Below are 23,824 nucleotides of genomic sequence, written 5' to 3' on the forward strand. Positions count from 1 at the left end.
GATGCTAAATTAAATCTTTGTGATTGGGACACCTGAGTGGCTCAGGGGTTGAGCATCTGCCTTCAGCTCAGGGTATGATCCTGGTCCTGGGATCGAGTCCTGCATCAGGCTCCCGGTGGGAAGCCTGCTTCTCCCTTTGTCTATGTCTCTGCCTCTCTCTGTGTGTCACTCATGAATAAATAAATAAAATCTTAAAAAAAAAAAATTATACTCCTCTGCCTCTCCCACATATACATTCTCTCTCGCTCCCCATAAAATAAATAAATCTTTTTTAAAAAATAAAAATTAAAAAAAATCCTTGTGATTTAGGGTCAGATAATGATTTTTTGATACTACACCAAAAGCATAATCCATTTAAAAAACTAATAAATTGGACTTCATCAAAATTACTAAATTCTGCTCGTTGAAAAATACTAGTAAGAAATTAAAGGAGACAAGCTACAGACTGAGAAAACACTTGCAAATCACGTATCTGATAAAGAACTGATATCCAGAATACATGAGAAACTCAAAACTATCAGGAAAATAAACAACTCACTGAAAAAATGGGCAACAGATTTTAACAGATACTTCAGAAATAACACTGGCAAAGCAGCATATACAGATGCTCAACATCGTTTGGGAAATAGAGATTTAAACTTCAATAACTATGTATTAAAGTTAATTTCAAAAACAGATCATAGGGGATCCTTGGGTGGCGCAGTGGTTTGGCGCCTGCCTTTGGCCCAGGGTGCGATCCTGGAGACCCGGGATCGAATCCCACGTCGGGCTCCTGGTGCATGGAGCCTGCTTCTGTCTCTGCCTGTGTCTCTGCCTCTCTCTCTCTCTCTCTCTCTCTCTCTCTGTGACTATCATAAATAAATAAAAAAATTAAAAAAAAACAAAAACAGATCATAACAAGTGTGTGACAAGAAAATGGTGCAACTGGACTCTCATACACTCTTAGGGAGAATGTAAGTGGTACAGCCACTTTGGAAAACAGTTTGGCAATTTCTTTGCACATTAAGCATACACCTAATCACAAAACCCAGCCATTCCACTCCTTGGTGTTTATAAGAAAAATGAAAAAATATGTCCAAAGACTTGCACATGAATGTTCCTAACAACTTTATTTATAATAGCAAAATACTAAAAATGTCAGCAATCCAAATGTCCATCTACAAATAAATGGATAAACAAATTATGATATATTCATACAATGGAATGCTACTTGGTAATAAAAAGAAATACACTATTATTGTTACTTTCAACATGGATGAATCTTACAATTATGCTGAGTGAAAGAAGTCAGACAAAAAAAGAGTACATATTGTATATAAAATTCAAGAAAATGTAAATTCATCTATGGTTAAAGAAAATAAATCAGATCAGAAGCTACCTAAAGATTGGGATGGTGACAGCTCCAGAAAGTTAGGAGTAGATTACAAACAGGCAGAAAGATATTTTGGGGGTTGATAAACATGGTCACGATCTTGATGGTAATGATAGTTTCATAAGTATATACCTAAGGTATTTCCAACTTGCCAAACTGTACATGTTAAATATTCTAATAAAGATTTTTTTAATCTAGAAAAATAATTCACAATCTTTTTTCTATCTTTCCATATCTCCTCCATGATGAAGAGGGCTATGTGTGCCAGTGACTCCTAACTGGTATAATGTCCGCACACACTAAAGGCAAGCTTCTAGTGAGATACCTCTGATCCACGCCTTCCAGACATTAAATTATTTCAAAGCATCAGAGTCTGAGTATGAATATCTCATATAAATATCTCAGTCCTTCCTTAAAAATATTATGCTAAGTGAAAGAAGCTAGATACAAAACGTCACAATAAGGCAACTCTGTACACAGAAAGTACATTAGTGGTTGCCAATGGCTGGTGGGATGAAAGTGTAGAAGTAATAAAATGTTCTGGAATTAGGGGTGATAACTACATAATCCCTGAAAATATACTAAAAACCAGTGAATTCTACAGATTAAAAATCAGCAAAACCCAACAACAATGGTGAAAAGAAAAATAAAACAGCACCTATGTGAGTACCTGTCATTATCTTACAGCATGAAGATAAAAAGTTCTCCTCCTAAAGAAAACAAAAACCTAGGGGCATCTGGCTGGCTAAATTGGTGGAACATGCGACTCTTGATCTTAGTGTCATGAATTCGAGCCCCAAGTTGGGAATAGAGATTACTTTTAAAAAATAAACAAATAAACCTAGATTATTGGCCGAGCTGCAGTCTTGTACTCAATTTTGCGACTTTGGCTAAACCACTTAACCACTTGGAACATAGAACTAAACTGCTGTAAATGAAAGTGTTCAATAAAATTTAAAGTGTTACACAAAAATGAGCAGTATTTATTACTAAATTCAAGATTCTTTAAATAAAATGTACATGCTGAATGTAATTCTATACTGCAACTATGTACTTCAACTTTCTTTCAGTTGTGTGTGTCAACAGAAGTATACATAAAAAAAGATGAATAAAACTACAAGAGATTCCATTCTTCTAAATTCAGCAACACTGGGGGTACCTGGCTAGCTCAGGTATTACACAAGAATGAGCAGTATTTATTACTAAATTCAAAAGGGGTGGAGTAAAATACGCTGCTCAACAAAAAGTTCTTCAGCTTTTCTTACCTATTGGAGGTGCTTGGTATCTATCCACTGTTTTCCTTTGTCTTAAATTATATGGTCTATCATTTTCTTCTCCTTCTGCCTCTTCAACTTCTATATCTCCATCCTCCTCTTGAGATTCTAGTTTCCCCCACACAAAGGAAAAGAATTACTGTTCACAGGAATTGGTTCATTCTAGAACCGAATATTTACATTTTATCTTTTATTCTTTCTGCCCATTCAACATTTAAAAGTGTCAACATTTTCTGATACAGTATATATCAATATAATTAAAAATCAACCTAGATAGATGTTTAAAAAAAAAAAAAGGCCTTTCTTACAAATAATATAGCTCTCTGCTAAATAGCCTAGATATACTTATGATCTTTCTATTTCTATCTCTTTGGTCATGCAGAACAGTTATAGAAGATGAATCACAATTTTACTGCAACAAACTTCATTTAATGTCCAGTTATCCACCAGTGAGTGAATAAGGTTAGTATTCAAATATCACTTGGTAAAAAAAAAAAAAAAAAAAAAAAAAAAGTATCACTTGGTACTTTAAAAAAATATGCTTACAAAATAATTACTAATGTTACAGCAAGAGCAATTTTTGTTGGCAGTGTAATGGTTTGTTAGGCCTACTGACAATAGATAAGCACAAATTACTCTATTTTGGTAAGAAAATGCAGGAATGGGAGAGCGCATGAAGCAGATTTCTGGGGTACTAGTGATCTATTTCTTGACAGAAGTGATCACTTCATACACTATACACTTAAAATATAATGTACATAAATCCTTTATGTACAGAATTTATTTTTAAAAAGTGGTTTGGCTAAAACCATGACATCTATTTACAGTTTAAAATAAAAATCTGGGGCAGCCCAGGTGGCTCAGTTTAGCGCCACCTTCAGCACAGGGCATGATCCTGGAGACCCAGGATCGAGTCCCACGTCCCGCTCCCTGCATTGAGCCTGCTTCTTCTCCTTCTGCCTGTGTCTCTGCCTCCTTCTCTCTGTGTGTCTCTCATGAATAAATAAAATATTTAAAAAATTAATTAATTAATTATAAATATAAAATAAAAATCTGGGGTGACTGGCTGGCTCAGTTGGTAGAGCATACAACTCTTGATCTCAGGTTTGTGAGTTTACGCTCCACACTGGGTGTAGAGATTACTTAAAAATAAAAATTTTTTAATGGGACGCCGGGGTGGCTCAGCGGTTGGGCTCCTGGATTCGGTTGGGTGCCTGCATTCGGCTCAGGTCATGATCCGGGGATCCAGGATCGAGTCCCACATCAGGCTCCCTGTGAGGAGCCTGCTTCTCCCTCTGCCAATGTCTCTGCCTCTCTCTCTCAGTCTGTCTCTCTCATGGATAAATAAATAAATCTTTAGAGCAGTCCGGATGGCTCAGTGGTTTAGCACTGCCTTCAGCCCAGGGCCTGATCCTGGAGACCCAGGATCGAGTCCTGCGTCGGGCATCACTCCATGGAGCCTGCTTCTCCCTCTGCCGGTGTGTGTGTGTGTCTCTCTCTCTCTGTCTCTCATGAATGAATAAATAAAGTCTTTAAAAAAATTTTTTTTAATAAATCTTTAAAAAAAAAACATTTTAAAAAATAAATAAAACTGATGAAAATGTATTGGCTTATGGCCCCCAAATGCAATATACTTTGTGATTAACTTTTTAACCACAGTAATTGTCAATATAATACAACCATATTAAGGCATAGGAAAAATTTTAAAACCACCAGCGACATTCACTGAAACAGGAGACTAAAAATGCAAAGGACTTTTTATTTTAGCCATGACATCTAAAAGTTTATTCTAAGTTTATGAAAATTTGTATTAAGTTCTAGAGAAAATCAGCAAATACAATATTACTATCTAAATAAATTACCTGTTCCCAAATAAGTCTCTTTAAATCTTCAAAAAATATTACTTTTTGAGAAACCCCTGCATAATAATATTGTGGGGGAGAAATTCTATGCATGGCAAATTGACTTTGAAAACTCTACAAAGTTGTTCAGTTAATGAAAAAGGCAAAAGTCACATTATAAATCTGTCTCACCTATACTAATTTTCTCCAAAAGAAGCAATATAGAGGTTCTAGCTATAACAATATTTGCTCAATAAAGTACCCTCATCAGAAATATCAGCTCTTCAAAACTAATGCAAAAAAAAAGAAAAAAACTCACTAATACTATATTAGAGAATTTGAGAAACAAACCCATTCATTTCCATCTAAGCTTTACAAATAGTAGTAACTGGTAAGATTTCCTGGTAAAATACAACTATCTGCATTTACAATACACCAAATCTGAAAATCCATTTCAATAAAGATTAAGACCTATAGAATTAAATCCTACAGATGTACTAGTCATTGATTTATAACCTTTGGGACATGTATTTTCATCATGTTCCCAGTTCCAGCCCTACAAATTCAGACAGGTTCTTCAGTTCAGAACCCAGACAAGCAAAAAAAAAAAAAAAAAAAAGAACCCAGACAAGCCTCAGAAAAGAGCAGTATACCTCCTTCCACTAACATTAGCAGTTTCTCTCTCTCTGAACTTCACCATTTACTCCTCAGTCCATAACTAAATTTGGGACCCAGATAATCAGAGCCTCAGAGGATATAGACAGAAGGTGACTGTGGATAGAGGCTTCCAATTAGAAGGTACCTAAAGACAAAAGAGGCCTCACTTATCAACAAATCAGCCCTTGGTAAATGCCACACCAGATTAGGTCACTTAAGGACTAGTATGATAATTAAATAATTAAGTATAGTGTAAAGGCATTTTTCCAGACGAAGGTGAAAACTCAGAATGCCAAATAAAAATTATTCCAAATTATACAATGTAGATTTCTAAAGCCAAAAATCACACACCCAGCAATATTAGACATATATTACTTATATGTATTTTTCTTCCCTCCCACCTGAACTTTGTAGCATTTACTTCGTAAGTACTTTACAAACCTTCTTCTTCACCCTCAGTAGAGACTTCATGATGATTTTGTATCCCATAACTATTTCTTCTCAGTGACTTTCTTCGCCTTTTCACTCTTGAATACATATCCATGTTTTCCTTTTAAAGAGAGAAATCTGTCAAATATTAACATGCAATTTATTCCTGGCTATCAATATCATTAACCCAGTGGTACACGACCACTCTTGAAATTTACTGAGCACCTATTTGCAAGGCACAGATTCATGAAAACCAAAGCTTCCTGAATTCAAACAAACTTACAAAATATTTGAAATTTTAAAACTACAATGCCATGAACATGCTTTCTCCCTCAAGCAAATTACAGCCTAGTTGGATGGAACAAGTTAAGTCACAGGTGACTATAAAACAAAGTAAAACAAATGAAATGCCATTTTAAAAAGGTATAATGTACCCTAGAATTCAGAGAGATGATCCTCTTGTTACTAAGGAAAGGGAAGGGAGGCAGCATCTGAGATGAACCTTGAGACAAAGGGAGGATTGCAGCAGTCCCTAACCAGAAGTATTACCAGAAGTAAAGGATAAAGGAACAAGAATGATTTGTTTATATTTGGGCAATGGTGTGTGAGAAGAAAAAATTGAAACCAGATTACAAAGGTCAAGGTGTTTTTAATTAGTTCAGTAATACAGTTAAAAAGAACAATGAAGGCTTCAGATCAGAAAAGTAACAGAATCAGAGTTATACTTTAGGATGACTCTTCTGGCAAAAGTGCAGAGGGTCTTTTGGGGAAGGTTGTGGCAAGCAGAGTAAGTACAGAAGAAAACAAAATCTCAAACAAAAGTAGAAAAAAAAAGAATAATTCTGTTAATTAAAGAAAATCCAAATGCGGCTTGCCCTCCCTTTGAGTTCCTCAACCAAAATAAAAAATATTTGCCAGGGTTTTTAAAGTTAATATACTCACAAATTCTGTATCTGTCCACATTCTAAGTCGTTCTACTTCTCCTGACCGACGGTTCCGTCTGATGTTAATGTTGTCCATTTCTTGTAATACAGCTTCAGCAGTACTACAATCACATAATAACACCAGGATTTAGACAAATGTGACACCATATAATGTGTCATACATGTGAAAGAGCTCTTCATCAAAGCATATTTAAATTATCTCTGAAATGTAACTGTACATAGCATCTCAATTATTTTTCTGAATCAGCATCCATCAGAAGATAATGCCCCCAAAACTCCAGAACATCTTTTACCTTAATGTATTTATTATAATAAAACATGAAATAGAACATTTGTTTATAATACTCCAAATATTTGGGGCACCTAGCTAGCTCAGTCAGAAGAGCATGCGACTCTTGATCTCAGGGTTCTGAGTTCAAGCCCTACACTCAGTGTAGAGAATACTTAAAAATAAAATCTATAGGGTAGCCCCAGTGGCTCAGCGGTTTAGTGCCACCTTCAGTCCAGGGCGTGATCCTGCAGACCCAGGATCAAGTCCCATGTCGGGCTCCCAGCATGGAGCCTGCTCCTCCCTCTGCCTGCCTCTCTCTCTCCCTCTTTCTGTGTCTCTCATGAATGAATGAATAAATAAAATCTTTTAAAAAATAAAAAATAAAATAAAATCTATAATACTCCTAATATTCAACTCCACAATGCCACTATAAAGGACTACCAGATCTAAGGCAATGAAAAATTTTTCAGGGATCCCTGGGTGGCGCAGCGGTTTAGCGCCTGCCTTTGGCCCAGGGCGCGATCCTGGAGACCCAGGATCGAATCCCACGTCGGGCTCCCGGTGCATGGAGCCTGCTTCTCCCTCAGCCTATGTCTCTGCCTCTGTGTGTGTGTGTGTGTGTGTGTGTGTGTGTGACACTATCATAAATAAATAAATAAATAAATAAAATTTTAAAAAAAAAAAAGGAAAAAAGTTTAAAGCCAGAGGTGCCTGGGTGGTTCAGTTGGTAAATCATCTGACCCTTGGTTTCAGATCAGGTCTTAAATCTCAGGGTCATGAGTTCAAGTCCTGTGCTGGGCTCCAAACTGGGTATAGAGCTTACTTTTAAAAAGTTTAAAGCCAACATAAGGTTAACTGAATGGATATTTTTAAAAATTAGACAACATTGTGCTCCACAGATTACAGGCTGACATTATCCCATTTAACCTTTCAAACATATACATATAGCATGTACTATGTATGTAGATAATGATCTAAGTATTTAACAAATAATAACTAATACTCAAATTTGGCATTACCAGCATAGAATATAATTTTGTAAAATAGGGATTACACTGACCTCTCCTCTCTAGACCATTGCAAGGACCACTGCTCCTCTCTAGACCATTGTAGGATAATTTATCATCTGAGAAGAATAAAATTTCTTTGCATGTAGACACTGAGCAATCTGCTAAGCTCATTCACTAGCTATATCCCATATACCCAGTCTCAAGGAACCTTTAACTCAAAATCTTGACTAAACAAAAGTATACTTAGTACATATCAATAATGGAATTTAATGTTGCTTAAAAACTACCAAAAACAAATTGTTAATGAGCAAATATTAAAGGACTTTAATAGTGAAGATTACCTTTTATATTATTTGTTCACAAAAATTATAAAAGGATGAGAAAAATTTACCTATTATATAAACTATTAAATGTCATAAACGGACTAGAAACTAATAATCATTGCTAACCACTGTTAATTCAAATTAAGGTTTAAAATAATTGCATTTAGGGGATCCCTGGGTGGCTCAGCAGTTTGGCGCCTGCCTTTGGCCCAGGGCGCGATCCTAGAGTCCCGGGATCGAGTCCCGCGTCGGGCTCCCTGCATGGAGCCTGCTTCTCCCTCTGCCTGTATCTCTGCCTCTCTCTCTATCATGAAAAAATAAATAAAATCTTTAAAAAATAAAAAAATTAATTGCATTTATTGCTAAGTCAGTGCTTAAGTTATTTTTTAAAACATAACTACCTTAAAAATAACTGATTTTTTTTGAAATCTGAAATTTGATTTTGGAATTTTAAAATCTGAAAAATCTATTAAACAAATTAAATAAAATTGCTTACTGCATAAGTATTCATACCTATTTACTAGTTGATCAAATAACAAACTCTGGTTCACGCTTTCAAATCTGTTTTTTCTGGAACGACAACTTTTTCTGACTTCCATGTCACCATTTATACAAGAAAGGTCTCCATCTCCCTTCTTTTCCCCTCGAAGGGGATGGCTTCGAAGCGCTACAAAAAGAGAAAGATTTACATTTCAAAGTACAGAGTATAAAAAAAAAAAAAAGAAGAAGAAATACATCAAAAATTACTTTTAAAAAACTACCAAAAAATTAATATAACCGCTTAAATGGCTTTAATAGCCAATAATCTAAAATTCTGATCACTATTTATGATCTGTAATAAATTATTTCATTTGTACTGATTTCTCAATGTTTAACAATTATATAAGTATTCACTATAACTGAAATGCAGTCATTTCCAACTGTATGCTGAACATACTATTAAGTTGTTTTACCCCACTTTAACACTTACTCTAACAACATTAGTAAGAATTTCAATACTAACCAGTTTCATAACAGAATACTCACATAAGCTACTATGTCCGTTTGGTAATGTAGCACCAGGCTGAGAAGTTAACCTAGAACACAATTATATTTAATATGCAAACACATCAACATTCATTTAAAGAAGCAAGAAACGCAATACTGGTAGAATCATTTTAATCTTTAAAATGTCAGTAATATTACTTTTTTAAGAGTAAAGATGGCAATAAGATTCGTAATACAATTAATAAAATATACTAAGAGTAATTTCATTACTTCAGGTAAAGCTTTAGTAACAAATTATAAACTGAATTTGCTCTGTCTTCAACTCTATAAAGTCCAAAGAGGCGTAAGCTTAACATGTACCATAAAGTTAACTGATACCATAAGCAGCAATGGTCACAGACATTTATTACTGGTTTTGGTGAACAAAATAAAAATCAAACAACAAATGTACTCAAACAATAAACTGTAAGAAGAACAAAGTCCTTGAACACCAATACCATTTAATAATTTCTCCAATATGTTTTATTACACATTCTAACCTGACAAAACTTAGCTAATTTCTCAAAACAGTCATAGTACAATTATTCCTTTTAGGTGAGGAAAGCAAATGTTAATTCAGTAGGAAGATACTTAAAACAATCATCAAAACATGAAGCTTTAAAAAATTCACAGTACGCTTCTGTATAATGAGAAAGTCAAAAACAAAAACTAAATTGGCGGGATCCCTGGGTGGTGCAGCGGTTTAGCGCCTGCCTTTGGCCCAGGGCACGATCCTGGAGACCTGGGATCAAATCCCACGTTGGGCTCCCGGTGCATGGAGTCTGCTTCTCCCTCTGCCTGTGTCTCTGCCTCTCTCTCTCTATCATAAATAAATAAAAATTAAAAAAAAAAAACTAAATTGGCTACATAATGAAAGAAAGAACTGTCAATGTAAACTTACTAAAGTTTTTTTTTAATACCCAATGATTATTATTTTCAACTTTTTTTAAATAGGGAAAGGACATTCAGAAAATAATATGTGATTTTCTGTTCTATTATCCATACTGTCTGCACAAAATTTTCTTTTAATGGAAGTATACTCAATACATGTTATATTACTTTCAAGTGTATACCACAGTGATTCAGTAAGTTTATACTTATGCTGTGCTCACCACAAGTGTACCTACCATCTGACATCACACAACACTATCACAATACCACTAACTGAGTATATTCCCTATGCTGTACCTTTCATTCCTGTGACTTACTCATTCCATAACTGGAAGCCTGTATCTCCCACTTCTGTTTGCACAAATTTTCTTAACAAAAATATTCCAACGTTTTTGGATACTCCAGCACTCCTCGTGTTAAAGTTTAATATTAAATGTTAATTATAAATGCCCTTGCCTAATAAAGGTCAGAGCTAGGATGATTAAAGGATATCCACAAAAACTCAAACTGTTACATGTACTCATTTTGTCAAAAAGCAAAGACAAAAAACTCCAACCCTCTTTTCCCCCAGAAAACAACACTATCTCGTTCTAATAGGCTACATGTCTTGTAAAATATTTCATTTTTAGCACCTTTCTATACAAAGTACAAATAAAGTAATGAAACTCAAGTATTAACGTGTCTTTCTTTGGAAGATTACACATGTCAAATTTTCTAGAACTCACTTAAAACCAAACAGAAGGGACACCTGGGTGGCTCAACAGTTGAGCATCTGCCTTTCACTAAGGGCATGACCCCAGAATACCAGGATCAAGTCCCACATTGGGCTCCCTGCATGGAGCCTGCTTCTCCTGTGTCTCTGCCTCTCTGTGTGTGTCTCTCATGAATAAATAAATAAAATCTTAAAAAAAAAAAGGTCAGTTTTACTACTTCAAAAATATACTTTGGCTTTGGACCTAACATAATATTAACTCAGTTTGATCAGTTTATTTACAAGTCTTGGCTCCAGGGACACCTGGGTGGCTCAGTGGTTGAGCGTCTGCCTTCAGCGCAGGGCATGACCCCAGGATGTAGGATCGAGTCCTGCATCAGGCTCCCTGTGAAAAGCCTACTTCTCCCTCTGCCTATGTCTGTGTCCCTCTCTCTCTTTCTCTGTGTCTCTCATCAATAAATAAATAAATCTTTAAAAGAAAAAAATAAGTCTTGGCTCCAAATGAATTTTAGTGTATGCAAAACTGAATGGTTGAAACTGTACATACTTAAGTTATTCAAAAAAATAAGACGCTAACCCTGAAATCATTCTACAAAAGAAATCTAAAACTTTCTGAACAATAGCAACATCCCTGGGAAAAAAGCATAATAAGCTTTTTGTCCCTCTGAAGAAGACAATGCTTCTTGGCTTTTTTTATTGCTAATGAAAGATCTGTTTTATAAGGAAAAAATAAAAACTCATTCTTCAATCAACCCAATTATCTTACAATCATAAATTATTGTCATCCTTTTTCCATTTCTCTTTAAAAAGATGAAAATGAACAAAAAGGGGCAGCCCGGGTGGCTCAGCGGTGTAGCACCTGCCTTCAGCCGGGGGTGTGATCCTGGGGACCTGGGATCAAGTCCCACGTCGGTCTCCCTGCGTGGAGCCTGCTTCTCCCTCTGCCTGTGTCTCTGCCTCTCTCTCTCTGTGTGTCTCTCTCATGAATAGATAAATAAAATCTTAAAAAAAAAAATGCCAGTTTCTATAAAAAGAAAAAAAATAAAATGAACAAAAAGGAGATAGAATATTAAATGAGTATTGGAAAGAGAATACTGAGATCTTAAGACGTGGCCTGCCTACTCCATAATATACACACCTAAAAAAGTTTCTTATTAAAAAAGTTTCTCTACATATGCCTCAGTGTTCCCAAAAGTTAATCACTTTAATGTAACCAGGTGAGTTCACTGCTTAAATGCAAGCTCCAATACATCTTTATGAAGTCTCCTTGTTTATTTTTGAAAAAGGGGGTGGGCAGGGGATATTTCCTTGTATCTATGTTTCCTAAAATTTTTATTTTTTCCTAAGTTTTTTAAATGGAAACAGCATCACTTTACATATGATTATTACGTCAGAATTTTCTACACCTTCAGTTATCTGGAGCATACTACCAAGGCAATACTAGCTGACTAATAATCATTACTTATTCTCCCTTTTCCATTCAATCCAAGGAATTTAGTGATTTTTAAGGATTTTAAATCTCATTTCAGGAAAAGCCTCAGTTTGGAAAGACCTTAACCAATACTACCTACAATTCTAATATGTCTCAGCAGTTTAACATAAGTGGTTACATTTCTGCCTAACCTCTCTCACTACACTCTCAATATCTGACCACATAACTTTCATGCATACTACATTTAACTGTACAGTTAGTCTTATCAAAGATTTAATGTTGTCTGTATCTTAGAGTATGTGTTTCTATTATTCTAGAGACATTAAATGCATGCCACATTCTTTCTCTAGGGTGCCTCCTCCAACACCACAGAAAGACACACATGCATGTATACACATAGAGCATCTCAGTTCAATAAATGTCTAGTAGCTAATCAGCTGACAAGATGGGATTATTAAAAATAAAATTTTTTAAATGGGATTATTTAAATTTTTTTTTAGATTTTATTTATTGATTTATGAGAGACACAGAGAAGAGAGAGGCAGAGACACAGGCAGAGCGAGAAGCAGGCTCCATGCAGGGAGCCTGAGGTGGGACTCAATCCCTGGTCTCCAGGATCATGCCCCAAGCTGAAGGTGGTGCTAAACCGCTAAGCCACCGGGGCTGCTCTACTTAAAATATTTGTAAGCTACAACATCTATCTAGGCTAACATGGATATTTGTGAATTTCTACATATAAGATAAAGAATACATAATTAAATTTTCAACCAAAAAAAATCCTTATTTTATTAAAAATTATCATAATTATGTTGATAAACTTAATCTTCAAAGTTCAGTTCCACTTTCACCTCTATGTTCATTCAATTACTGAGGTCTCAAAGGGAAATTATTTCAACAATCAACAGGAACTTAAAAAATAAAATTAGCGGTGGCTTTGGCTCAGGTCATGATCTCAGGGTTGTGAGATTGAGCCCCACACTGGGTTCTGTGCTGGGCAGTGAGCCTGCTTAAGATTATCTCTCTCCTCCTCCCTCTGTCCCTCCCCACCCACTCACACTCAATCTCTCTCTCTCCGTCTCTCTAGGAAAAATTTAAAGATTAAAAATTTAGTGGTCTTGGGACACCTGACGGGCTTAGCAGTTGGGCATCTGCCTTCAGCTCAGGGCATGATTCCGGGATCCGGGATCAAGTCTTGCATTGGGCTCCCTGTGAGGAGCCTGCTTCTCCCTCTGCTGTGTCTCTGCCTCTCCCTCTATCTCTCATGAATAAATAAATAAAATCTTTTTTTAAAAATTGCTTTTTAGGGATCCCTGGGTAGTGCAGCAGTTTGGCGCCTGCCTTTGGCCTAGGGCGCGATCCTGGAGATCCAGGATCGAATCCCACGTCGGGCTCCCGGTGCATGGAGCCTGCTTCTCCCTCTGCCTGTGTCTCTGCCTCTCTCTCTCTCTCTCTCTCTCTCTCTCTCTCTGTGACTATCATAAAAAAAAAAATTGCTTTTTAAAAATGTACTTAGTATTCAAAAAAAAAATATCACACTAAGGCAACTAGATGGAAGCAAAACTCTCTCTCAAAAAAAAAAATTGTTTTTTCTCTCAAAAAATTTTTGAGGCTCTTCTTACATGAAAGACATGATCAAGATCAACTTAAGGGCAGCCTGGGTGGCTGAGCGGTTTAGTGCCACCTTTCAGCCCAGGGCCTGATCCTGGAGACCAGGATGGAGGCTCCCTGCGGGGAGCCTGCTTCTTCCTCTGCCTGTGTCTCTCTCTCCCTCTCCCTCTCTGTATCTCTCATAAATAAAATCTTTTAAAAAAAAAAAAAAAGATCAATTTACACAAAGGCCTTCTGAGTAGTTAAGATGGAGAAAATCTAGTGCCCATTATTTAACTAAAACTGTTAAAATTAAAAAAAAAATAAATAAAACTGTTAAAATTATCTTACAGTGAAAGCTCAAACTCTGACACTAAAAGAACATTTTTAAGAAACGTTTATCTAGAAAAAGAAGCCTGATTCATTCATTTAATAAATATAGGCTACAGATTACAACAGGTAGATCAAGTCTAGAAGTATAATTAAAGGGCAGTACTCATTTTAAGTAACATCATTATAGTGACCTGGATCTGTTTTATCTCACAGATGAATGAGTGTGGGAAAAGAAAAATCAACAGACTGAATCAAGATTTTCCAACTCAGCTCCCAGAAAATGCGAAATACAAAACTTATAGAAAAGTGGTGCATCTTCTGGAACATACTGAACCACAGACTCTTTAGGGACTAGTAAATGTATACTGTCTATCAAAGCCTATAAACCCCGAAGATTTTTTTCTATTAGAGAGTAACGGTATCCAGAATTTACCTGAACATATAAAATCAAGTAATTTTTAAGTACTTCAAGAAGGAAAAAAGTCAAAGAATTTTCCTTTTATTTTTGTTTGTAGTCAGCACATCATCAGCATTTCTACATCAAAGACTGGAGGAAAAGAGAAGCTAAAAATTCTGAGTTCAATGCTTAAATTTTTTTTTTTTTAATTTTTACTTATTTATGATAGTCACACAGAGAGAGAGAGAGAGGCAGAGACATAGGCAGAGGAGAGAAGCAGGCTCCATGCACCGGGAGCCCGACGTGGGATTCGATCCCGGGTCTCCAGGATCGCGCCCTGGGCCAAAGGCAGGCGCCAAACCGCTGCGCCACCCAAGGATCCCTCAATGCTTAAATCTTCTGTGTGTGTGCCTATCCTATACATTAAATTAATTACTATTTACTTTGGTAAGTGTGTAAAAATAAGTTTTCCTGATACACACTGAGCCAAACCCAAAGCAAACTTAAACTAAAAATAAGCAAACAAAAGATGTCCTTAAAAATTAGTTTTTACTTTAGTACATTTTAGTATATCAATTCAAGTGTAATATTTAATAATTTTAGAAAGGGGAGATTTCATTTTCAGATAAAAATATAATGCTAACCAATGTTTTTATTTAAACTTTCAGAAGTATAAATATATATGGACATTTAAGATCAAAATCCTTATTGTTTTAATAATAGTTTCTATTATATACTACATATTTTTATAAGAAAAATATATTTTATGTCATGTTTAGAGAAAACAGAAACACATACAAAATTATAAAACAAATTTAAACCATCTATAAGTATTTCTACTCATTAGTGGCTTTTTTAAAGAAAATTAACATTAATATGAGCCCTGAATCGTATCAAATAATTCATGAAATAACAATGGATGAGTTCTCATTTCTCACCTGGTCTGTCCAGTTGATATGTTCCATTCCTCTCGCTGACCAGTACTTCGTGATTTTGATTTGTCTTTGCAAATAGAATCAGGTTGTTTCAAAGTGCGTTTGGCTGGAGGAGACACGTGGCTATCACTTAAACTACCATCAACTTCAGCTTTCTGAAAAACAAAGTTAAAAATATATTATTCCCATTAAAAGAATTCCTAAATTCTTGATATAGTATCTATTCAATATTTACTAAATGAATCACTTTACAAGTATAGCAATTGCAATAATCTGTAAATGTAGAAACAAAGGAATTAGATTGCATTTATAATCAAAACATATATAGTTTGTTTTTATCTTAAAACAGTTTCAGGCCTACAGAAACGATGTATGTATGTATCTTTTTATTACATGATTCCTCATTCTCTCCTAAATATTCCAGTGCATACATCCCAAAACAAGGACTCTTGAATACATTAGCATCATATAACCCTCCCAATCAGGAAATGAACATTAATATAACACAGAGCCAATTAAATTTTATTTGATGCAGGTTCAGTATCCTATCCAAAAACATATACTGTATTTAGCTATCAGATCTCTTCTGTCTTCTTCAATCTAGAATACCTCTCTAGTTTTCCCCCATCTTTCATGTCCTTGACTATAAAGAGTATTGCCCTTTGGTTTTCTAGGATGACCCTCAATGTGGATCACTGATGCTCCTCATAACCAGATTCAGACCATACATTCTTGGAAAGAATGTATAGAAATTATACTGTGCATACTTACCCATTATTAGGTATAACCTTGATCACCTGGTCAAGTTGGTATCTGCCAGGTTTCTCCACCATAAAGTCACTATATTTCCCTTTGTGTTTGATTAAAATGAGGAATTTTCCTGATAATTCGCCAATATCCCATTCCTCATCAAACTTTCACCCACTAGCTGTTAGTTTCCTGATACATTCATGGACTATTTCTCTTTTATCTAATAGCATTGTGATGGTGATTACCTAATTCCATCAATCCTCCTACATTTTTTAGTTAGCATTTTATTTTAAAGAGCTTTCCCTCCATTCCCTTGTCTAATTCATTTACTCATAATTTTATCAGTATGGAATCACGGATTCTTATTTTATACTATAAGTTATAATCCATTACTCTATTTTGTTGCTCAAATTACACAAGATTTGTCAACTGAGGGCCCTTTCAAAATGGTTTCCCATACTCTTTTGACATGACCTCATCATTTTGAATACTTCCTTGCTTTCTGACACAAAAGAACTATCTAAACTCATCTTCTACTTTCCCTCCCTGACTCTAGAATTAGTCATTTCTCCAAGGAGCCCTGACTCCTTTTTATCAAGGATAGTATTTAGAAATTGGGGCACCTAGGTGGTTTACTCAGTTAAGCATTTGACTCTTGGTTTTGGCTCAGATCATGATCCATGGGTCATGGAATCCAGACCTTTATTGGGCTCTGTGCTCAATGCAGAGTCTGCTTGAATATTCTCTCCCTCTGCCCCTCCTCCCACTCACATGCACACATGCATGCACCCTCTCTCTCAAATAAATCTTCATAAAAAAAAAAAAAAAGAAACCAAAATGTGGGCATTAGGTGTGCTGTTAGTGGGGTTTCTTTTTTTTTTTTTTTGCATATCAGAAATGCTTTTTTATTTTTATCTGAAAACTTAAATTTTTAGACAAATGATTTTAGTATATAAATTTGATTTGTTTTTATACAGAATATAAAGATTTCCCTCATTGATCTTCCACGTGAAGGGTATTATAAGCCTGAAGGGAGATACTTTCTGCACATAAGTGTGTATCTTACACATAGGGTACTGGAAACCAATGGTGTAGTGCTTCTACACATAAACTAGGTCAAGTGACATCACATATTAAAAAGGAGCAAGAGAAATATTCTAGTTAATCAGATTCAAGAAGCAAACAGGACATAAAAACTGTGCAGATAAGACCACGTCAGTAACTTTAGTTAGGACACTGCAGATTATACTGGAGTAACAGGTCTGCGAGGCTATAGTGTGTACCACATTAAAACAGCAAGAAAGAGCTATTCATAGAGAAAGGGTGAATGAGGGATTTTCAACTAAAACAAATTAACTTCTTATCAACTGCCAAAACAAAACAAAAACAAAACTGAGCATATGAATGTTAGTATACTGAAGGCATGTACCAATTTCTGTGCAGCATACTAAAAGTTAGAACTTCTTCACTGGTGCATATGAATCATTAACAGTCATGGAAAGTTTTTTTTTTTTTGTGCCCCTTCTCACCAAATTTCAGGCATGTCTTATTTTAGATGGTATATAGCTTTTATCTATAATTTCGTCCTGTAAAAACATGCGAAGACAACGTTCATTCTGTGCCAGAGGATGACCAGCGACCTTGTTTATAAACTGCTCCAGCCCTTGCTTCCTTTTTTAATTTTTATTTTTTTAAAGATTTTTATTTATTTATTAATAAGAGACACAGAGAGAAAGAGAGGCAGAGACACAGGCAGAGGGAGAAGCAGGCTCCATGCAGGGAGCCCGATGTGGGACTCGATCCCAGGTCTCCAGGATCACGCCCTGGGCCGAACGCAGGCAACTAAACCGCTGAGCCACCCGGGCTACCCCTCCTTGCTTCCTTTCTTCAATAAAATTGTCATCAAATATTCCATCATCTCCTCTAAAAGGAAGCTGACGCAAAAATGCTTTTCCAGGGAGAGGGGGAACTACAATCTTGCTCGCTCTCTCTAACTCACTTCACAGCCATTCAAAGTCACTGTATCTTCTTCTAACAGTAGATTCCTTCAGCTTGAAAATAGGGAGATTTGTCTGTTTTTTTTTTATGATTTTATTTATTCATTCATAGAGACACAGAGAGAGAGAGAGAGAGGCAGAGACACAGGCAGAGGGAGAAGCAGGCTCCACGCAGGGAGCCCAACATGGGACTCGATCCCGGGTCTCCAGGATCACGCCCCGGGCTGAAGGCAGTGCTAAACCGCAGAGCCACCAGGGCTGCCCGGGAGATTTGTCTTGACCCTGATTTTGTAGGTGGTGAAGTGGCCCCGGCTGACCCCCACCGACTGCGGGTTGCTCACATCGATCTCGAGGAAGTTGCTAGGCGGCCCGTAGGCATCATTGAGGTTCTGCGGCTTGGTGATCAGCAGCCGGGTGTCTGCCTCGGTCCGCCATTGCTCTGCTGGTTAGTGGGGTTTCACTGTTATTGAATCCTCTCAGCATAGAGAGCTAGAAAGTATATGACTATAAATATATACATAAACCTACACATCTATACCTATTTCTTTATCTGTCCATGAGTAACATATGTATGCACACCAAGGCTTCTAATTCTAATTCCACATCTTAAGTTTCTTGCTAGACTTTCGCCTTTTATGTTTGTAAGCTCTTCTCAGGGAGGTACCTGGCTTCTATTATCTTCAATATATTTATTTATTTGCTTTTTCAATGAATAATTTGTTTAAATAACCAATTTCTCAACCAGAGACCTCCATCCATCACATTTCCATTATTCTCTCCCCAGCCACATGTTCTCAGACTACAGCAAGGTCATTGTCCACACAGCAGCTTTCCTCTTCACCACTCAATTCCTTGGATATTGGGCAAGTGGGTAAGAGAGCAGAGGAAAGATCACCTTTACTTTAGAGATGATTTATTCATATGCTAATACTTTTATCACTTGACATGATAGATCAGTATTTCAAAGGTATGTATGACCATTTTTAATATGTTACCATATAAATATATGGTTTTATTTCCTTTTATGCTACAAATTTAAGAAAAATATAAGAACTACCCTTTTCATAAATGCACACTTCTAAATCATATCTCCCAAAGCAAGACAAGTACATTCACAAATAACCAAAGTGTAGCCATTAACAAACAAACTTAAAAAATACTCGTAATAGCAGTGTCGGGCTAGCGCGGCTGCTAGAGCATGGAACTCTTGATCTCAGGGTCTTGAGTTCAAGCTCCATGTTGTACTTAGGGCTTACATTTTAAAAAAACTTGTAATACTATAGATGTTTAAAGATATTCAAATATAACCTATAGATTTAACACTCACTACTGAAAAACTTTACAAAAAGACCAATTTCTGATTTTGTGGTATAATACAATTTGCCATGAGCTACAAGAGCCACAAGCCACATTCATACTAAATGACAGAAAGGGAAAAATTAACAGATATTCACACATAGGACTATCTATAATTAAGGAAAATAAACCTATTAGTTGTGTAACATACAGCACCACTTATTATACAGTTTAAATTACCAAGAAAAACTGGTTAGCTACTTCCAAACTATACTCAGTATTGAAGGAAAAACTATTTAAGATGCAACTGAATCATGTAATAGCCCTTATCAATAAACATGCTTACCGTAGTTAACAAATGAGTGCTTTTTTAAAATGCACTATTTTGGGGAACCAACTGGATTTTGACTCAGATCGTGATCTCAGAGTCGTGGGATCAAGCTGCATCAGGCTCTGCACTCAGTGGGGAGTGTGCTTGTCTCCCCCCTCCCTCTGTCCCTCCTCCTACTCGCTCACGCTCTTTCTAATAATAAATCTTAAAATTACTATTTCACTTCCTCAGCCTCTTTCCTTCTCCAACCCTCACCCTTTAATGGAGTATATTAACTAGCCCAACAGCACATGGCTAACAATTATGACAAAACCAGAAGGGGGAAAAAAAATTAGGTCCTGCCATTCCTAATATACAACAGTTCTATTTTCTCAAACATTCCACCTTAGAAATTTCTAAAAATACTAAGGTTAAAGAGTGTCCTAAAGGTCATCTAATGCAACCACTCATCCAGGACTTGATTACTCTACCTTTGTCACTCCAAATGTGCTCCATCCCAGACTTTCCAATCAGAAAAAAATTTGATTCCTGTGCACATAAGTGTCTGAAAAGCATTATTTAATAACAAATTCAACAAGTAGTCACTGAGGAAGCAATGTCATGTGTTCTAAACTAAGGTATGTTGTGAATACAGAAAGATACCTGTGAACTACTTCACCAATTTAGACAGTCCCAGCAGGCATTACTCCTAATCAAATCCTACCACTTACCCTTCAAGACCCTTATTTTGGGACGCCTGGGTGGCTCAGTGGTTGAGCACCTCCCTTCTGCCCAGGGCGTGATCTTGGAGTCCTGGGATCAAGTCCCACATCAGGTTCCCTGCATGGAACCTGCTTCTCCCTCTGCTTGTGTCTCTGCCTCTCTCTCTTTCTGTGTCTCTCATGAGTAAATAAATAAAATCTTAAAAAAAAAAAAATCATGCACTTGCAACTGAGCCAGCCCCAAATTTATAGGCTTATTTACTGCTCATTCTCTCATATTATATTAGCTTTTTTCAGTTCCATTCAGTAGTGTCTCTCAAAAGCATTACCTACATACTACCTGATTCAGAAATCATCTGATCTCATTTAAAGAAACATAACCTCCTAACTAGGATCTCTCGAATTTTTTTAACAAGGGCCTCCAAATGATTCTTAGAACCCAAAAGTTTGAGAACTTCTAGCATATAATACAATTTAAGTATGTGAAGCACATCATCCCAATTGCTGTACTATTCTATTGCAGTTTTTCTTATCATGGTGGGGTTTCATTTTGAACCTGGCTCTATGACAGAGACCTCAGAATAAGTAAATAACCAAAATGTAAATACATACAAATTAACTATACTTCAACACCATTTAATTAACTTCAAGCTTTGGGAAAGCTTTTATTATTTTTTATTTTTTATTTTTAAATATTTGTGTTTATTAATTTCTGAGAGACAGAGAGAAAAGCAGAGACACAGGCAGAGAGAGAAGCAGGCTCCAGGGAGCCTGATGTGGGACTCGATCCTGGGACTCCAGGATCATGCCCCAGGGCCAAAGGCAAGCACTCAGCTGCTGATTCACCCAGGTACCCCTGGGAAAGCTTTTACCTACAAACCTGATACTAACAGTTTGCCTTTAATAGGATGATCTTAACGATGAACTTTAACTTTTTCATCTTCAAAGTTTTTTACTAGTTAATTATAACCTAACTCTTTGAGGGAAGGCGTTGCCAGTTTCAGAACAAAGATACTTAAGAGAGATTACACAATCTACCCACAGTCATTTAGCAATTTGTGTCAGTGATTACAATCCATGAGTAAGAAAGGCATCTCAGACTAAAGGAATAATTTCATTTAGCAAACACTTACTGAGGACCCAACTGTGTACTTAAGACTTGTAGGACAGGGACACCTGGGTGGCTCAGTGGTTTAGCGCTGCCTTCAGCCCAGGGCATGATCCTGGAGTGCTGGGATCGAGTCCCACATCAGGCTCCCTGCATGGAGCCTGCCTCTGTCTCTCCATGTCTCTCACGAATACATAAATTCTTTAAAAAAAAAAAAAAAAAAGACGTGTAGGACAATGATTAAAAGGATTAAGACCTACTTGAACTCAACACACAATCTACTGGGTTGATAGTCACGATGATGCTATATGGCACATTATAGTAAGACCCATAATGGAAGTATACAATTCGTTTAAAACAAAAACAATGAAACTGCTAGTAGAGATGAACAAAGAGGGATCCCTGGGTGGCGCAGCGGTTTGGTGCCTGCCTTTGGCCCAGGGCGCGATCCTGGAGACCCGGGATCGAATCCCACGTCAGGCTCCCGGTGCATGGAGCCTGCTTCTCCCTCTGCCTGTGTCTCTGCCTCTCTCTCTCTCTCTCTGTGACTATCATAAATAAATAAAAATATTTAAAAAAAAAAAAGAGATGAACAAAGACATCATAAATGATGCAGACTTTATTTTGTAAAAACATGATAATGGAGCACAAAGAATGGTCAGAGGAACATGATTCAAAGACGAGGTAACTTCCAAGAGAAATGTTACAGTGCCAAATGCTCAAGAAAATAAAAGTAAAATGAAAACAAAGTCATTCCCATCTAAATGACTTTTTACTCCGAATTCTCATCTTAAATATAATTTTTTCAGTTAGCAAAAATCATTTTCTCCTTGAGTCTTAGAGTCTCTTAAGCCATACTCATCAGCTACTATAAATACTGGCCATTATTCTACCACAAATCTCAAAAACAGGCAAAAGAACTTGAGAATAATGAAGCAGAAAACAATTTATGCTGCTCTACTTTTTAGGAAAGACTTCCTGCTCAGATCAGAATTTGTCAGAAATCTAGAACTTGGATTTTACTTATTTTTTTTAAATATTTTATTTATTTATTCACAGAGACGGGGGGAGGGGCAGAGACACAGGCAGAGGGAGAAGCAGGCATCATACAGAGAGCCTGACATGGGACTCGATCCAGGGTCTCCAGGACCACGCCCTGGGCTGCAGGCGGTGCCAAACCGCTGTGCCACCGGGCTGCCCTAGAACTTAAATTTTAAAGACAAAAAGAATATATGCAAGTATGACATTAAAAAATGAGAAAGTCAAGGAGATGGTTGAATTAACAGACCATGAGATTAATTCAAGGCTTCACGATGGCCTCATGCAGAACTGTGGAAGTCAAAAATAAGATATTGATTCCAGGAAGCAGAATTACTGAGGAATTGGTGACACCAGCATTCAAATAAGCACAGTAACTACAGGTGTAAAAGTGGTTGTGGGGCAGCTCAGGTGGCTCAGTGGTTTAGCGCTACCTTCGGCCCAGGGTGTGATCCTGGAGTCCCTGGATCGAGTTCCACATCAGGCTTCCTGCATGGACCCTGCTTCTCCCTCTGCCTGTGTCTCTCTCTCTGTGTCTCTCATGAATAAATAAAAATTTTTTTTAAAAAAAAGGGGTTGTCATTTTTTAGTGGGTGTGGAGGGAAGCCAGGAGACAGATGTTAAAGGAAGAAGTGTAATGGTGAATTCTAATTTCAAAAGTTAGGTTTGGGGATGCCTGGGTGGCTCAGCGGTTGATCATCTGCCTTTGGCTCAGGGTGTGATCCGGGGATCTGGGACTGAGTCCCAGGATGGGCTCCCTGCATGGAGCCTGCTTCTCCCTCTGCCTGTGTTTCTACATCTCTCTGAATAAATTTAAAAAAAAAAATTAAGAAAAAAGTTGGGGGGATCCCTGGGTGGCTCAGCGGTTTAGCGCCTGCCTTTGGCCCAGGGAGTAATCCTGGAGTCCCGGGATGGGGGGATGGGGTCCCACATCGGGCTCCCTGCATGGAGCCTGCTTCTCCCTCTACCTGTGTATGTTTCTCTCTCCCTCTCTGTATCTCTCATGAATAAATAAAATCTTAAAAAAAAAAAAAAAGTTGGGTTTAGAATTCTAGCCAGAAATGTAGGGAGATGTCTATCAGGCTGTGGGAAATGCAGCTCTGAGATAGAGTGAGGTGAGGACTAGACATAGATATGACATTATAATAGAGGGATCATAGGTCAGGGGC

The 23,824-nt window shown here is 36.9% G+C and overlaps 1 protein-coding gene and 1 pseudogene across 4 annotated transcripts in view; both read right to left on the bottom strand.

Moving 5' to 3' along the window:
* Nucleotides 1-23,824, bottom strand: part of ATAD2B (ATPase family AAA domain containing 2B) — a 168,182-nt gene that overhangs the window by 111,298 nt on the left and 33,060 nt on the right. For all 4 annotated transcript variants that reach the window (XM_055327103.1, XM_055327102.1, XM_055327101.1 and 1 more), the window contains exons 2-7: nucleotides 15,438-15,589; nucleotides 9,148-9,197; nucleotides 8,635-8,788; nucleotides 6,516-6,618; nucleotides 5,586-5,694; nucleotides 2,638-2,754 (exon numbers count right to left, since the gene is read on the bottom strand). In XM_055327103.1, coding sequence (XP_055183078.1) covers nucleotides 2,638-2,754; nucleotides 5,586-5,694; nucleotides 6,516-6,618; nucleotides 8,635-8,788; nucleotides 9,148-9,197; nucleotides 15,438-15,589 — 685 coding nt within the window. The remainder of the gene's footprint in view (nucleotides 1-2,637; nucleotides 2,755-5,585; nucleotides 5,695-6,515; nucleotides 6,619-8,634; nucleotides 8,789-9,147; nucleotides 9,198-15,437; nucleotides 15,590-23,824) is intronic.
* Nucleotides 17,710-20,303, bottom strand: LOC129510914 (sorting nexin-3-like; annotated as a pseudogene).

The sequence above is a fragment of the Nyctereutes procyonoides genome, unplaced genomic scaffold, assembly GCF_905146905.1.
Source record: "Nyctereutes procyonoides isolate TBG_1078 unplaced genomic scaffold, NYPRO_anot_genome, whole genome shotgun sequence".
In the NCBI taxonomy this organism is placed as follows: Eukaryota; Metazoa; Chordata; class Mammalia; order Carnivora; family Canidae; genus Nyctereutes; species Nyctereutes procyonoides.